Source organism: Polypterus senegalus, chromosome 2 (assembly GCF_016835505.1).
Source record: "Polypterus senegalus isolate Bchr_013 chromosome 2, ASM1683550v1, whole genome shotgun sequence".
NCBI lineage: Eukaryota > Metazoa > Chordata > Cladistia > Polypteriformes > Polypteridae > Polypterus > Polypterus senegalus.
In genome coordinates this window covers 131,958,814-131,976,795 of record NC_053155.1, presented here as the reverse complement: position 1 = coordinate 131,976,795, position 17,982 = coordinate 131,958,814, and the positions used below count along the sequence as shown (strand labels likewise).

Below are 17,982 nucleotides of genomic sequence, written 5' to 3'. Positions count from 1 at the left end.
CCGTGAATATTTATCGGCAGTGTTTTTATTGGATTGCCGCTGACGGACAGCCTTATATGGGCAGGCATTAAATTACAAATGCCAGCGGCAGCCTGTCTATGAACTTAATTTAAACTTTAGGTTTACACCGTGCTTTTTTCCGAAGTAGCAGCACTCATGAATATGGTTGTATATGTCAGTCGCTCGCTTCTTATTGTTTCGCTGCTTTCTCAATTATATAATGCATGTTTTCTTCAGCGCTTTTTGGAGCTCTTCCTGGTTTTCTACGTACTGCGTGATTACGTGGGAGGCGTGATGATGTCACACAAAACTCCCCACGGCTTTCGAGCTCAACTCCATTACAGTAAATGGAGAAAAACAGCTTCCAGTTATGACCATTACACGTATGATTTCGAAATTGAAACCTCTCCAACTTTTGTAAGGAAGCTGTAAGGAATGAACCTGCCAAATTTCAGCCTTCCACCCACACGGGAAGTTGGAGAATTAGTGATGAGTCACTGAGGTGAGTGAGTGAGTGAGTCAGTCAGTCAGTGAGGGCTTTGCCTTTTATTAGTATAGATTCACATCCCTGACGTGGGTTTATCAAATACACTGAAATTAACAGCATATTGTTTTTTAGTTTAAGGCATCTGATTGCAATCAACTTGTAACAATATAATGATGCATGGAATGGCCAAACTATTCCAAATACCATAACTGCTTTAGCGTGTACCACTCAGAGTATATTTAACCCACTGTATCCGAGTGGGGAATCACACTCTACAGCAGCTGATCGGAAAGCTCTACGGCAGATTGTTTCAAGAGCAGAGAGAATAATCGGCATACAGCTTCGAGCACACACTGCCTCAGCCATGTGCACAGTCTATTTGCACTTCTCCCATACAGCAAACACTTTAGAGTCTTTCCTGTAGGGACCTCGCGGTTTAGAAACAGTTTCATCCCAAGTGCTCTAAACGCACTCAGTCAATTCATCAAGTGCTCCTGTAAGAACTGTTTCAACTTATAAATAAGATAAGTAACTCACTGTAAACTTGCACTACAGTTGTAATATTGCACAACCTCAGCCACTTATGCTTTCATATTATATATTATTCATTGATTTTTATTGTATTATTATTATTATTATTTTATCATTTTGTAGGAAGAAAAGTTTATGGAGGATTTGTATATGGAATCTCATTGTACATTACAATAACAATAAAGGAATTCAATTCAGTTCAATAGAAGAGAGCGCATATTTACATATGATGACGACTGTCTTCTAAGTTAATTTAGATTTCCAAGCGCTATCTTCTTGGAGCTCCTGATAATCATTTTTAAGACAAAATGCAGTAAAGTATGTATATTACATTATACAGATGTATTTTTAACTTCATTTAAATAATGTATATTGTTAATAATTAAACGTGTGTATATGGTGGGTGATGCCCCATTCAGGAACCAGGGCAGTCGCCCCCAGATGGTCTGGGGAAGGTGCAAACCCTCCTCCGGTCCTCCTGGGCATCCCGGCTGGGTCGCCACCCCAGCCACCTCTGACAGTATTAACAAAATTAAATTCTATAGGGCTTATTGTTCAGTCACCAAAAAATACTACAATTGATAATATTTCCTTACATTACATACTTTAATAAAATATATACAAAAATATTTATCCATAATATATATGGCATAAAAGAAAATAAATGATTTTCATAATTACAAGCTGTAATATAATGATGGACGTTCAAAAAGTTTCTGCACTTTTATATTTTTGTTGGAAACGGTGAAGGTGGACGGCAAAGTAATTGGGCATTAAAAGTTGGTACATTGCTAGGATAATTGCATCGCAAAGGAAGGAGACTGTGTAGAAATGTCCTCTAATTTGTTTTTGAAATTCTTATTAAATAGAGTTAAAAAATATGTGGAACCTTTTTTAACATCCCTCATATTTACATTTTTCTGTAACGTACTTATCTGAAATAAAGTTTAATTAAAAAAAGTAGTTTTCACCATTATTCTAATAAAATATATGTATGCTCACACAGTCAATTATATTATAATATTTGCAATTAAACACTGCTTAAATGTAAATATACATGCAGTTATAGGTTTTAATCATTTTATATCATGAATTGCTGTTTGCAGTTAAAATATACATTTACTATATTTATACAGATGTGTTTTTTTCTTTGATCTATCTGCCAGACATTCATAATTATCATTTTAATTATGTACTACTTGTTTCTTACCAAAACTTGTGCTGAATGACACACAGCAACAAATAATTAACACAGTACAAATCTTAAAAAAGGTTGTTGTTTACTAAGCAGTAGTAAAAGAAAGAAGAAAAGCTACTTTAATGAACTCAGACCATCTCTGATACCAATTTTTCAGTTTATAACTCCACTTTCTTTAACGTAAAGGCTGGTATTCTAATTGCCTCTAGCTCTCTGATAAAACAAACTTTCACATGCTGCCATTTGTTTGCATAGCAGGACATTTGCTGCAAAAAAATGAGAGAGACACATGCTGAAGCGACCCTTGCTCTGCGTGTTGGCTCAGCTAATGTACTGACCACCAATTGAGCCTTTTTTAGTGAAAATCAGCTGATTTATATTGGCAGATGATCTATTGGAGCATCCCTATGGTGTGTGAGCTTTTTGAATAAACCTCTTTATCAATAATGAAACTATTTCCCTTTTCAGATGCGGACCTCCAAATTGGAGAGCTCCAGTGGGGGGACAGTGGCGTATATTACTGCAAAGTAGTTGTTCCAGATGATTTAATGGGACAAAATGAAGATAAGATGGAACTCTTGGTCTTGGGTGAGTTACAAATTCAAATAATTTGCGTTTTGACCTGTGCCTTCCTTTTTCCATTTACAATGTAATAGATATTACTGTATTACTGTATTGCATTTTCAAAAGAGAAATTCTGCATATTACAGTGGTACCTTGGTACTCGTTAATTTGTTCCAGAAGACTTGATGTGTGGCAAAAACGATGAGTACCAAACAAATTTTCCCATAAGGAATAATGTAAACTGAATTAATCCATTCCAGGCCCCCAGAAAATCCACATTTCATAAGGCATTACATGCATTGAGTTGTGTTTTACTAATAAACAGTATAAGTTCATAGACATAAATAACAAGAAGATGCCCTAAAGTAGTAAATTGTTTGGTCATTCAACAAATTAACACTCCGGGTTGTTAGAGCTTTATCAGGGTGATATTTTTTCAACATAATTTTGGACTTTCACCCATTTTCCACAAATTTCCTTGATGAGTGAACTGGGGACATTCTCCCTTGCATGTACATCCTCCGAATCTGAAGACATTTTCTCAGCCACTATCTGTTGCTGGTCTCTCTGAAGCTCCTGCATCTCTCCATGCTGAGCTCTTCTTTAGGCTCCTCAGCTAATTCCTCCACATCATCAGCACTGATGTCCAGGCCCATAGACTGCCCCAGGGTCACAATATCCTCCACAATACCTGTAGGCCTTTGCTTAGTCTCAAAAGCTTCAAAGTCCCTCTGAGTTACAGCTTCTGGCCACAATTTCTTCCAGGCAGAGTTCATGACCCTGTAAGACACCTTCCAGGCCTTATTAATAAGATTTATATAGTGGAATATATAAAAGTGGTTCCTCCAGAATTCTCTCAAGGTCATCTCTGTAACTGAGGTTACTTCAAAGCTCTTCTGGAAAAGTGCCTTTGTGTACAGTTTTTTTATAATTAGAGATGAACTGCTGGTCCATGGGCTAGATCGGAGGAGTTGTGTTAGGGGGCAAGAACGTCACAGGGATGAAGTTAAACTCCTTTAACAAGTCCTCCTCCAAGCCCAAAGGGTGAGCAGGAGCATTGTCCAAAACAAGCAGAGCCTTCAGAGCCAAATCTTTCTCCTGTAAATATTTTTTCACAGATGGGCCGAACACTTTGTTCATCTACTCCGTGAAGAAATGCCTGGTTACCCAAGCTTTACTATTAGCCTTCCACATCATATGTAACTTGCTTTTTATCACATTATTTTTCTTGAAAACTCACAGGTTTTCACTGTGGTAGGTTAGCAGAGACTTAGGTTTTAAATCTCCACTTGCATTCCCATACAACTACAGGGTTAGTGTGCCCTTCATTGGTTTGTGCCCTGGTAATGCCTTCTCCTTTCAAGTGATGTATGACCTCTTTGGCATTTTTTTCCAGAATAAGTTTGTCTCATCACAATTGAACCCTCAGCATCTACAAAGTGCTTATACTCGTGAACAGATTCATTGGTAGCTTTTTTGTTCACGTTGGCTACCTCTACATGTCTCACCACACTATGTATGCCACTTCTCTTTATAAAGTTATCAAACGACCCATGACTGGCTTTAAACACTTCACTACTATCAGCACTCATTCCAGGCTTGTTTTTCAACAGATCAACATGCAACACTTTTGTTTTTTCATAAATGATGGTCTCTGAAATACTGTCACCAGCTAAATGTTTTTCATCTACCCAGATACACCATTTTTCCACTTCCTCTAGTGTCTGAACTTTGTTTCATCACAGCTTTCACTTCTTTAGCAACATCAGCTGCTTTGATAACCTCTTTTTTCACAATGGTGGAGACTGTTGTTCTTGGCATTCAGTACTTTATTGTGAGATCAGTCACATGGATACCACTCTCATATTTCTCTATTATCTGTTCTTGGTTCTAAAAATTTTCTTTTTTGTTGGCTGTTATCACCAGCATTCTTAGGACCCATGATTATACTGCACTTATTTCCACAAGAAATAGTGCAAAAATTTTAAAAAACACACAGCGGTCCAAGTGGGTTTCTGCACTGAGTGAGAGCTACACTAATACTAACGCATGGTCCTTTGTTTGGCCTGAAAAGGGCAAGTGTGTCACGGCATCTCCACATGTACAAGTTCTAGCAAGCATGACAAATGCCAAATAAACGTAATTTTTTTCTTGTCAAAATGTGACTTGTACCAAACTTGATGAGTTTGAGGCCAATGAGTACCAGGGTTTGACTGTATTTGTGTTTTCTGGTAAAATAATATAAATGGTATACAGATTGTTCCATCCAACCATCCATTATCCAACCCGCTGAATCCTAACTACAGGGTCAGCGGTGTCTGCTTGAGCTAATACACAGATTGTTGTTAGACTTATTTCTGGAACAAAATTTCTTTGAATAGTGTAAAGAGCTTGTATGTTACACTGCTTCAGCCCATGTCATTGTTGATGCTGGACAGCAGTCAACAAGGTTTTACTGCTGTGCTGGACAGTTCCCTTCAATTTAAGTTATTCTCAGGGTACACATATAAATCCTTCAAAAATTTAAGGCATCTGATAAGATTAGAGCTAGAATCTTATTTGGAATATATCCATATCTGGTATGGTCATAGGTTGTATGAGCTAGTATATAGTGCATGCATGTGGTGCAGGCCCAAGCTTGAATTTCCTGACTTGCACTTCTAGCAGTTGGTCACAAGGCTAAGCATTTATAAAGACTGAGTCACTAGATGGGAACTTTCCACACATCATCCTATGCCTCTCAAAAATATCTACATGTAAACATACATACTTTAAAAGGCTGAGCACCTTTGAGGCACCTTTTACTTGTACGGAGTAAAGCAAAAAGAGCTACACATATTAAAAAAAAAAGTGTTGACTCTTTTAGAGAAATCACAGTAAAAGCATCGCAAGAAAATGCAAGAGTACTAAAACAACAGAGCATAAAAAGCATGTTTCTCTCTGGTCAAAGGTATTTTTCCTGTATTCACCCTTTTACCTACTATGCAAGTACTGTACCACACCAAAGCATGCCCATCTCTCCAGCTGCCCCCACCCATTCTCTTTATTTCTCTCTTGTAATCCAGTTAGCAAATACTGTCAAAAAATAATAATGAGAAAAACAACTAATAATCAATGAACCCCCCACTTCTCTGTCCCCTGCTATTAATTGGTAAGTTGTTTTCATAAAAACAAGTATATTTGCAACTTTTATTGTCAGTCATAGTTATAGTCTTTTGAAAATGGTTTCTTGTGTTTTGTAGCCTTTACAGTACAGCAAATCAACTACTTGACATCCCACGAATTCATTTATATTAAAGAGGCATAAGATAATACAGAGGGTCAAGGAAGTGGTTAGCACCACTTCTCCACAGTTCCATGGGCTTAGATTCAACTCTCATCCTGGTTTGCATCTATCTGTGTGGGTTTTACTTTGACTGGATACCTTAAACAGATTTTCTGTGCACAAGTATGTATCCAGTATTGGACTGGTATCCTGAGCTTGGTTCCTGCCTTACACCTAATGCTGTCAGTATTATCCCTGCTCTCTGCAACCTTAATTTGGAATGCCATCAGTTTGAATGAAAATGCTACAGTAGCAACATGACCTTATAATAAAAGAGGATTAAAAACAATGGTTGTGTATTCCCATCAAATGTATAAGCCTTACTACAACAGTTTTTAATATCTGCTTTGAAATAATTGACATTACCTTTTAAAATAGAATGTTTACAGTTTACAGTACATATATGCTTCCCCTCAGTGCTTACATATCAAGGGCCTCATAGATAGATAGACAGATACTCCAGCAGCAGCATACTGATACAAAAAACAATATTAAATTAAAGAGCAATAAAAATGCAGGTAAAAACAGACAATAACTTTGAATAATGTTAACATTTACCCCCCCGGGTGGAATTGAAGAGTCACATAGTGTGGGGGAGGAACGAACTCCTCAGTCTGTCAGTGGAGCAGGACAGTGACAGCAGTCTGTCGCTGAAACAGCTCCTCTGTCTGGAGATGATCCTGTTCAGTGGATTCTCCATGATTGAGAGTAGCCTGCTCAGCGCCCGTCGCTCTGCCACGGATGTTAAACTGACCAGCTTCATTCCTACAATAGAGCCTGCCTTCCTCACCAGTTTGTCCAGGTGAGGAGTCCTTCTTCTTTATGCTGCCTCCCCAGCACACCACCGTGTAGAAGAGGGCACTCTCCACAACCATCTGGTAGAACATCTGCAGCATCTTATTGCAGATGTTGAAGGACACCAGCCTTCTAAGGAAGTATAGTCGGCTCTGACCTTTCTTACACAGAGCATCAGTATTGGCAGTCCAGTCCAATTTATCATCCAGGTGCACTCCCAGGTCTGTACCCTCTGCACACAGTCTCCTCTGATGATCACGGGGTCCATGAGGGGCCTGGGCCTCCTAAAATCCTTTCTGGTGTTCCGGTGTAAGTGGTTTGAGTCGCACCATTTAACAAATTCCTTGATTAGCTTCCTATACTCCTCCTCCTGCCCACTCCTGATGCAGCCCATGATAGCAGTGTCGTCGGCGAACTTTTGCACGTGGCAGGACTCTGAGTTGTATTGGAAGTCTGATGTATATAGGCTGAACAGGACCGGAGAAAGTACAGTCCCCTGCGGCGCTCCTGTGTTGATGACCACAATGTCAGACCTGCAGTTTCCGAGACGCACATACTGAGGTCTGTCTGTAAGATAGTCCACGATCCATGCCACCAGGTATGAGTCTACTCCCATCTCTGTCAGCTTGTCCCTGAGGAGCAGAGGTTGGATGGTGCTGAAGGAGCTAGAGAAGTCCAAAAACATAATTCTTACTAGAATTCTTCTTCTCATGTATAAGTGAAAAATGTTGCGTAAGCCCATTTCCACACACACTTTGAGCTGTATAGAAGCTACTCTTGTCATTAAGCTACGCACATTTTCATGGCTGCTCGGTTACACGTGGCTACACGTGAGTCAAAGCAGTGCTACTGTTACTGTGTGGTGTCCATTTCTTTTTAGATTTGCATCCATGACATGAGATTTATAAAATACACCAAAATTAATTGCTTATCGTTTATAAATTTAATTCACTTGAATGTAATTATTCTGTAAGAATATAATTGTGCATGGAATGGCCAAACTGTTCCAGCTCTCATAGCTCCCTTAGCATTGTTAATAGACGTTGCAAATGGAAGAATTAGAAGTGAACGCACATTTATAGATGATGATGACTGGCGTCAAGATTGATTTCGATTTCCAGGAGCTATCCTCTTGGAGCTGTGTGCTGAACTGGTGCCAGCTTTACAAAGGTAGACTTTAGGAATTCTGCTCTACAGTATCTCCTCTTTTGCAAGTTCTGTCCTCCCCTGGGTTTTTATACACAGGTGTTTTTCAATGTGAACTGTGCTTCATTTACTGATTCCTTTACTTTAAATCTGCAGAACAGAAAGGGCTGCAGGCAATTTAAGTCTTGTAAAAGAGAATGAATACTTTGGTTTAGCCGAGTAATAGAGTGGTCCATTAAGGGAACACGCTGTAGTGTAACAAAGAAGCAGATATTAGTTTCAATACTGGAAAGTTAAAAAAAAAATTCAAGAGACCAATATAGAAACACTATTCAAGAATATAGTCTCTCTATTATAAAAAATATCTTGGAAGGAGACGATAAGTGATTTTCTCTGAGGCACTTTAACGTCCTGCAAGACAAGGCAGTGAGACAAAAGGACAGCTGCTGCACAGGCTTTTAAATGATTGACATGCAGTGTGACAAGCAGAACACGCAACTTGGCAGCAGCAGCCACAAGACAATATGATCTGACCGCATCTCCTTAGCGTGCGTTCAGCCAGCCCTTCACAACGCGAGCAGCAGAGACGCAGGGGGTGCCCCCTAGTTAAAAAAAACAAAGAAGATGATATGCCAAAAATTGTAACACTGACTTGAGTTTCTTTTCCTTAACAATAACATAAACATTATTTCAGTAACAGGATATTGACTACTACATGCTGCCATCTTTTGTATGTGGTACAAGACGACCTAATATGTTGTATGACTTCTGCATCACATGACTGGCAATGAAATGGGCAACAAGTGAACAATTTTGCCATGTCAATGCTAAAATATCACAAAATGGTGGTGATTATGGTAGGGAATTCATTTAAAATGACACTGTGATAATGTAATTTATATAATTTTAAATATCATAAACAATAAAAAGAATAATAAAATAAATTCCAAAAAGATAGTGAAAAGTCTTCAGGGAAGCTAAACACAGATTGGAGACAGCTTGTCTGTGCCAATCATTTAATAGTTGACTGTGCAAAGATCGTAGTTGGAATCTTAAATTTGTGCAGTTTCCATTTTTATAAAAGAGAAGCAATGTTGTAGACATGACTAGCAGTGTGTATTTTGCTAAGTGTACATATGTGGAACAGCTGACAGAAAAACAGCCATTAATAAAATGAAACTGATTTATAGTCAATTATACATTCCTGAAAAACTTCACAGAACCAGAAACTGCTGATACTGTGAAAGACTGATCCTATGAGAAAGGTGGAGTTAGATTCCATTGGACCCTATTCACTATTCACTTTTGCTGCCAGTTAACTTAAACACATAATTTTGATGTACCAGTAATCAGTTAAGCTCATCACAATGCGTGTACAAGGGCGGCACGGTGGGGCAGTGGTAGCGCTGCTGCCTCGCAGTTAGGAGACCCGGGTTTGCTTCCCGGGTCCTCCCTGCGTGGAGTTTGCATGTTCTCCCCATGTCTGCGTGGGTTTCCTCCGGGCGCTCCGGTTTCCTCCCACAGTCCAAAGACATGCCGGTTAGGTGGATTGGTGATTCTAAATTGGCCCTAGTGTGTGTTTGTGTGTGTTGTGTGGTGGGTTGGCACCCTGCCCAGGATTGATTCCTGCCTTGTGCCCTGTGTTGGTTGGGATTGGCTCCAGCAGAACCCCGTGACCCTGTGTTTGGATTCAGCGGGTTGGCTAATGGATGGATGGACAATGCGTGTACACTTAGGAGAACCTGACAAAACAATGCCATTGTTGAAATTGTAAAAATGTAACTGAAGAACAGCATAAAATGCTGAGACAACATGAAATATTATCAGAACATGGAGATGTGTTAACACAACAGAAGCCACAAGGATGAAATCATTAAACCATACCACTGAAGTAGACAGGTTGGTACCCAGACCAGTGATATTTTTTTCGTTTTACAAGAACGAGAACTGAAATTAAGGCAAACAGAGAAACTAAAACTAAATAAAAATAAAAGTTAGTGATACGTGAATAAACTAAAAAGAGAACGAAAATTGAGTAAAATGAAAAAAGTAGCAATACCATTTTTGTTCAATCCGGTTCATTCGTGCAGAGGGGATTTTTGTAGGTCGCCCTGAGTGTTCAGTTTCGTTGCGATGTTTACTATGTAGTGATCTTGTACCTTAGGCTTACTATAGTCACGTGGCGCAACTTCCGTTGTTTGTTTTGTTGTGCACATTTGGTTTATCGGCTTGAAGCAGTAAGCACGTTTGGATGACGAAGGTGAGTTTTGCACAAGTGTTTGTGGGTAGAAAGCGAAAAAGTAACGTGTGGAAATAATTTAATTACAGTGCAGATGATAATAAAAGCAAATGTAGTGTGTGAGAAGAAGAAAAGAGTCTCAGAGTTTCAGTGCAGGGCCAGCTGGATAAATGCTTAGTGGAAGTCTGGCACTTCTCTGGTACCATAACTGCACTTCATACAGGGACGTGTGGTCACACCTGTCATCATGAAAAGTAAAAAAAAAAACAAACTAATAATGATAACATAAAATAAATGTGTCCACTGGGCTGTATGATTCTAATAATTATGATCATTTTTATAGTCAAAATTGCTGAATTTGCACATTTCTTGGATCAAATACAGAGGAGAAATGCAAGGAACGGCAACGACAAGCCAAGCCTCATCTTGGACAGCGCTATCCCTCAACGCTGGGTTGATGCATGTAATTGGTGCGTGCCTGTTGCTGTCTCTCTGTATGTTGGCAATATACAGTAATGTTTGCACGCACATTTATTATAAAACTGAGTTTCCACAGTCTGGCTAATATCTTTAATGAATGTGTGTGACATTTTTAGTCTTGCTGATAGGACATAAAACTGCAGTGAAAATGCACAAGTTGAAACAGACAATACTGTGCCGCACTGAAGCTCAACGGGAGCTTGTAGCTACTGTTCTACGCAGAGACTCTCGGCGGCAATAAGTTAGCGATATCAGAAAGTCAAGTGCACTGCAGCAGTCCATTTATTTTTTATTTCGACTGACTGCCAAAATGGAAGATTAAGACTTTTAAAACTAAAGGAAAATAAGGAGGACTTTTACAAAAAAGTGACAGATTTTCGTGGAGAAGGATAGGCACATGGACTTCATTTACAAATAAAGGTAAGACCATAAACGATTTTCAATTTTATAAAAAATGGGAACAGACTAAGAAAAAAAAATGTAATATTTAAAAATTAAATCTTGACCTTAAATAAAATATTCTTTTGTTTTTCTTGTTATCCACCCATTGCATGGCTGCACTCGTGTCCTAATGTGGATCTTGAGTTGGTTTGTCGTGTGGTGGGTGCGTTGTATCAGTGCGTGCTCCAAACCTCCTCCTCTTCCTCCGTTTGTTGAACAGTCTGTATTAAAATTGATTAAAGCCTCAGAATTAAAAGCTTTTAAAAATAACTAAATATTTCAATTAAGGTCAAAATTGAAATCCATTTTTTGTACACCACTTGTATCGAATGAGTTTGAATTGTGAAATTGCAACAACAAATTTAGAACACACGCTATAAATGTAACGTTCTTTCTTAGCCAAATATGTACCTTACCTATGTGTGCGTATAGAATGCTGATGAGATATGAAACATAACCAGTAGTCAATTTACATGCTGCCAACTGAAAAGTGAATAGGCTACTCTTTTGGTTTCATATATTTGTAAATCTGACTCTGAAGGAGTCTGTATCTCATCAGCCATGAGCATCACCGCATGTTAGTGCTTCAGTACTGGCAGCAGAAATCGTCAACATACAGTCTGCTGGCGCCAGTAAATAGGACCTTGTCTGTGTACCTGCATTACAGACGTTCGTCAAGCGAATATTTTCACTGTGTGGCTATCTGCAAAATGGACGTCGTTGCAACATGAAAAAATCTCTCAAAATGATTGCTTGTCTAAAGCTTAACAGCAACGTGCTTGCACAGACTGGTATCTTGGGTTGAAACATTTGATCTTGCTGACTGTACTCATTAGGCCTCTTAATCTGTTTGATCATTGATAGTCAAGCAGTGTTCAACAACATTATGAACTGCGAGTGTATTTTATGGACTGAAACATAACTGGCATCAAAATATTTGTACTAATATTATGTAAAAAAGCCAGACCTAAATAAAACAAAACTAAAAATTTAAAGACAGAACTAAATAAAATTGTTGACTCCACTGAAAACTAGAACAAAATAAAAATAAAAATTTATTTTATAAAATAAAATAAAAACTAAAACTACAGTTAATATCAGAACTGAAATATCACTGACCCAGACCCCTGTGGCCAAAAACGGAGGGGACCATTGTGGCTCACCTGGGACAAGTGGGCAGGAATCATGGGATTGAGCACGGGGAGCTTAGGTTTGGACACTGACAAACTCTTGTACTTCCACTATAGACAAGATTTTTTTTGTGGCAAGTGACAGCATCAGAGCCAATCCGATAAGCTCACTACACTAACTAATTGGTAGTAGCGATTGTAAGTGTTCACAAATGGCAGGGACTTAATCAGTGCAAGCTTATGACTCAAACTTACTGTAATTTCATTGTTTGTGGAGAACAATTGCAAGCCCTGGTCCACATCACTAATGAGGTACAATGGGTTACTAATGCCTGTCGGTGCCGGGTAGACACACATTGATCCATTCAGTTATTGCTCAGTCTCACATGTGGCTGTTGCACGATAGGCCTCTCAGAATTATTTTTCTACTGCAATTGGCCATGAATTAAGTGTAAGTAGACCTTTGGTATTGCAAAACGGAAAACGGATTGCACTTTAAATGAAACAGTCCAGTGGATAAGCTACTTACTGTAGCTTGCAGAAATGGAATCCACGGTTAGTGAGGATTTGCAGTATTCATAAGAAGTCTTAAAATTAGAACAGGCAGAATATTTGACATTTTTTAACTTTTGTTTTAAGTTCTTTTGTTATTTCCCATTATGTTTTTTGCCTTTTTTTTCTCTTAGACATTGTTTTTAAATATTGAAAATAATTTGGTATATTTTCCATTGCCATTTTCTTTTTTCTGATGCATCTCCATTTTAGATTGCCATCATCATGACATAATATCTGTTGCTATGGAGAGCAGTTCTGGAAATCACACATTTGATGTCTCCATAGAGACTAATCTGTATTTTTCTTTGTAGACTAATACTAATCTGTATTTTTCTTTGTACTAGGGTGCTTTGCCCCCTGCTCGCTTCGCTCGCCAACCCCCCGTTTGGTTTTCCAGATACACACTTTTAAGATTTTTTTTTCTTGTTGCTATTTCATTAGTTTTACTTTTATTTCAGGACTTTTGTAAAAACAATATTTGGAATCTTGCGAGTCCCAATATGCTGAAACTTTTTAATGAGGTCAGTGAGAAGTGTGTTTAATTACTTTGTACCATAATTCAGGATAGGTTTCTCGGTTTGGAATTTCAGCACAGACAAAACGATCAACATCATCAGCAGTTAATAATTTTTTTTACAAAGTAACCAATAAATGCATGTGCGGTAAATTCCGTTTATGAAATTCTCAAGGTTCTTTATTTGTCACATGCATAGTTATACAGGACAACACGCAGTGAAATGCATCCTGATCCGCTTATCAAAAACTGTGCAAAGTTAGAATATCAGTGAGATTAACAAAAAGTCATAGATTGAAAAATAACAGTATAGTAGAACATAATAAATAAGTAAAATTATGTGAATAAAGTAGAATTAGGGCGGCACGGTGGCGCAGTGGTAGCGTTGCTGCCTCGCAGTTAGGAGACCCGGGTTCGCTTCCCATCTCCTCCCTGCGTGGAGTTTGCATGTTCTCCCCGTGTCTGCGTGGGTTTCCTCCGGGCGCTCCGGTTTCCTCCCACAATCCAAAGACATGCAGGTTAGGTGGATTGGCGATTCTGAATTGGCCCTAGTGTGTGCTTGGTGTGTTTGTGTGTGTCCTGTGGTGGGTTGGCACCCTGCCCAGGATTGGTTCCTGCCTTGTGCCCTGTGTTGGCTGGGATTGGCTCCAGCAGACCCCCGTGGCCCTGTATTTGGATTCAGCGGGTTAGAAAATGGATGGATAAAGTAGAATTAATAGTTAAGGTGCAATAGTGTAGTGATTGTTGTGCAAAACCAAAATTAGACTGGTGCATAATTAAATGAGGCAATTTGTCTGTTTGCGCTGCTGCGATCTTTACTTTCTTTTTGTATATTTTCTAATTTTCCTACTTTCATATCCTTTAACTTTCTCCACATGTGAATAGCGAAAACATTTTTTTTTGAGCCTTTAGAATTCCACTGCTTTCATAATCTCTAACCTGCTCAGCATGTGTTTAGCGCCAACGTTTGTGAACGTCTTTATGAAGTTCTGCTCTGTCTTTTACTCACTGTCTTTTAATTCTGAGCTGGATTGGACCTGCTTCTTTTTCAGTTCCACTTGTTCCGGGCTGATAATTACTTTCCTTATTTTCTGAATTTGCACCTCGATTATTCTTTTTCTTTTTTGCTCATTTTTCTCTCCAACGCTTTTGAGTCTCTTTTCTCCATGCTGCTTTCTTCTTCACTTAGATGTCAACATTTCATTTATAACGTATTGTCCTTATACGCTTTATATGCGCTGAGAGCCCTGGATCTGTATGTGCTCAAATCCTTTAGACGACTAAATGTTTTGCTGCCCGTTGTCTTATTTGATATTGAGTGTAAGTAGGGAGTGTCTTTCAAGAATCTCATGTTCCACGTCATTGCGAGACGGTCTTGGGTCAATCTCTTGGCACAAAGTCTTATGTTTAAAGTCCCCGGCGAGATGCTCTGTGGCCATCTCGTGGTTTCTTTTAAATGTCTTCCGTGATCTTAACGTGAAGATCACATCTCGACGCCCTTGTGTTTCTCACCAGGATTTTTTTTATAATAGAGATATATTTTTATGTATTAATAATTTATATAGGGTAATTAATTTTACAGTTTTTGTGTGAAGTTTTTAATTAAGAGCATTTGACTATTAAAACACAGATTATAAATATCAAAAACATTTTGTACATGGAGTTTGCATGTTCTCCCCATGTCTGAGTGGGTTTCCTCCGGGTACTCCAGCTTCCTCCCACAATCCAAGGACATGCAGGTTAGGTGCATTGGTGATTCTAAATTGTCCCTAGTGTGTGCTTGGTGTGTGTTTGTGCCCTGCGGTGGGCTGGTGCTCTGCCTGGGGTTTGTTTCCTGCTTTGTGCCCTTTGTTGGCTGGGATTGGCTCCAGCAGACCCCCATGACCCTGTAGTTGGGATATATAGTGGGTTGGATAATGGATGGATATTTTGTACATATTGTGCATGTGAGAAAAAGTGTTGAAATATAGGTATGTACCAGTTTTAACATTAAACATGATTATAATTGTATGTACTTTTCTGACTTCTGAGTTAACTTAGACAATTTGCTTAATATTTCATTTTCATTTTCAAGTATGAATATAAAATGTTTGTGTCAATTCTCTGTGTTGATACAAATGCAAACTTGGATATTTTATTTGGTTTTCCTTGTTTATCTTGTTCATTATATTATGTCAAATTATGTCTTGAACTGTGAGTTCAGGTTGTTTATCTGTCATGTGTTTGACACTGTCATCATTCTGTTGAGGTCACACTGAACAAATTTTTTTATTTTCTTATTTCTGTTGGGCTTTTTGTAATGTTCAAGAATCCAAACTTACACTGGCACATGCATTTTTAATACATCACAAAAGACCTACATTAGCTGTCATGCTGTTGGCCATAATTCTATCAGATATGGTTTTCTGAAGATAATCAGTGTTATATCTTGGATAGGCAGACCAACAAAATTTAAAATTGTTGATTTCGAAGATTTTTTCCTGCAGCAGTTGTTCAAAGAATGTAGCAGCTCATCAAGTTGTGTGAGCACCACATGCCTTAGAAGAAATTATATCCTACAAATCAGTGTATTTTTACCTGATGTGGGTTTCTGACATTGGACAGTAATGCCAGCATTACTTTCTTTTAAATTAGTGATTTCAAAAACCATCTTTAATGGATGGTGTGGATTGTCAGTGTACTCTTTTGGCATCTCCATAAAAACTTATTATAAAGGAATATTAATTGAACAAACAGAGCACAAAGTATAAATAAAAGCAAAATAATAAATGTCCCAAAGAACCTTCCCATAATCTAGATGTCCCTGACTATATCTTGGAGTATCTGCCCACTTTCCCACTAAATACTCCAAATAAAACTCTACTGCTCACTTTCCTGTAAGGCAATGATATACATGATCTCTGCACCCTGATCTTCCTCCCTTCCTTCCTACCAGGCCCTCGCCTCCCTATTCTAAGGTCATTAACCCACTGCCTGGAATAGGCTTTTATGCTATAGTCCAGCATCATCCATTTACTTACCTTCTCAGCCTGCTTATCTGAAGCAGGGTTGCTTTTTAATAATCCATTGTAATTAAATCTGGGGTCCTTGATGACACCATAAAACTCAACATATTTGTAGTGCCAAAGATACTTCTTGGGGTAGGTCAGGTGACGTATTCTTCAGAGAGCCTGTGTGTTTTGATCAAAGAAAGTTAAGGAGGAGATATAATTTAAGAGATGATACCAGAGATGCAGGAAGGAGTCAAAAGCTGGGAGATCACAAGCAGCCTAATTCAAAACACAAACTGAAGTTGTGGAGACAGACAAAGGGAAAAAGTTCCTGACACTAAATTTTTCTTGTGAGCCCCTAATGTTAAGTGAAGTTCCTAAATGTAAAAGCAGAGATAAGGTCGAGAAATATGCAAAGGGTCAGAATATCAAAGGTAAGAGAAAGACTGGACATTAAAACCAAAGTGATATTCCAGAAATTTTATTCATGAAAAATAAGCAAGAGGTATTAACAGTAACTGTACTCCTCCGTCCTGGCTAAAACGAGTATGTGCAGAATTATTTATTAGGGTAGGGATCAAATACATGGAAAAAAACTCCTTACCATGCCGCCATCTTAAGTAGGGTATATACAATGACATCATGTGCTACACCATGTCTGATCACTAAGCTAGCCACCGATGTTGTTGACATCATTAACTTGCCATGCAAACCAAGCACAAGATGATTGTGAGTTGATATCACTGTCATGTCACTGAAATTTCTTTAAGTATGCATAATCTTGTTGAAAAGGAGTCCCAGAACTCAGACTACTATACTGTAATGCCACAGCATATTGTCTCAAGAGCTTTACAACAAACTAAATTGTGATATAAACTCATTTGAGTTTTGAAGGTTTTCACCATTAACGTTTCTCCTCTTTGATAGAGTTACATGTAAATTATTGCTACAGAAGAAAAATAAAAACAATCAAGCACAGAATCCACTGTGAAAGCAAAAGTGGACCAGCACTTTCAGTCCACGGTTCCTTAATTATTTGGCAGCAAGCATTGTCTTTCGTTGACATATGCTGTTGAGAGTGATGATTCTTTATATGGTATAGGCAGCTACAAGTGCTGCCATGACAACAGCCTTGTACAGACCTTGTTGTCAGTTAGGCCTTTGATCCCGTTTGAGTAGGTCTTTTGTTCTTCTGCTGCAATAAAGAAAACTGAGAATAAATGAGGATCCAAAACAAAACACACAACACTCATTTAATTGGTGTGCTTATCCTTTCAGTAGAATGCAGTGTGTTGTGTGTTTTTATTCCTTTACTCTTGAATTCCGTCTTTGGTTTTACATTGCCTTGCTTGTAAAACTGAATGACAAAACGTATGCAGGCTGCCAATTAGAAGATCAAGCTGGAGGTCAGTTCTCACCCTGTTGTCATGGAAACTTCCAGGAATGGAAGACCTGTAGGATATGCACACAGTCCATAATGTAAACCTAATCTTAAACTGGAGTGTTATTGTCTGACATGCATTCAGAACATTGTGGTGGATCCAACAGCAAGATTGCAAGTTGTAGTGTTTCTTTAGGATCTGTTTT

At 38.5% G+C, this 17,982-nt stretch overlaps 1 protein-coding gene across 4 annotated transcripts in view; it reads left to right on the top strand.

The window, feature by feature from the left end:
* LOC120523364 (immunoglobulin-like domain-containing receptor 2) overlaps positions 1 to 17,982 on the top strand; it is a 205,886-nt gene that overhangs the window by 111,625 nt on the left and 76,279 nt on the right. For all 4 annotated transcript variants that reach the window (XM_039744626.1, XM_039744625.1, XM_039744624.1 and 1 more), the window contains exon 3: positions 2,685 to 2,804. In XM_039744626.1, the coding sequence (XP_039600560.1) occupies positions 2,685 to 2,804 (120 nt within the window). The remainder of the gene's footprint in view (positions 1 to 2,684; positions 2,805 to 17,982) is intronic.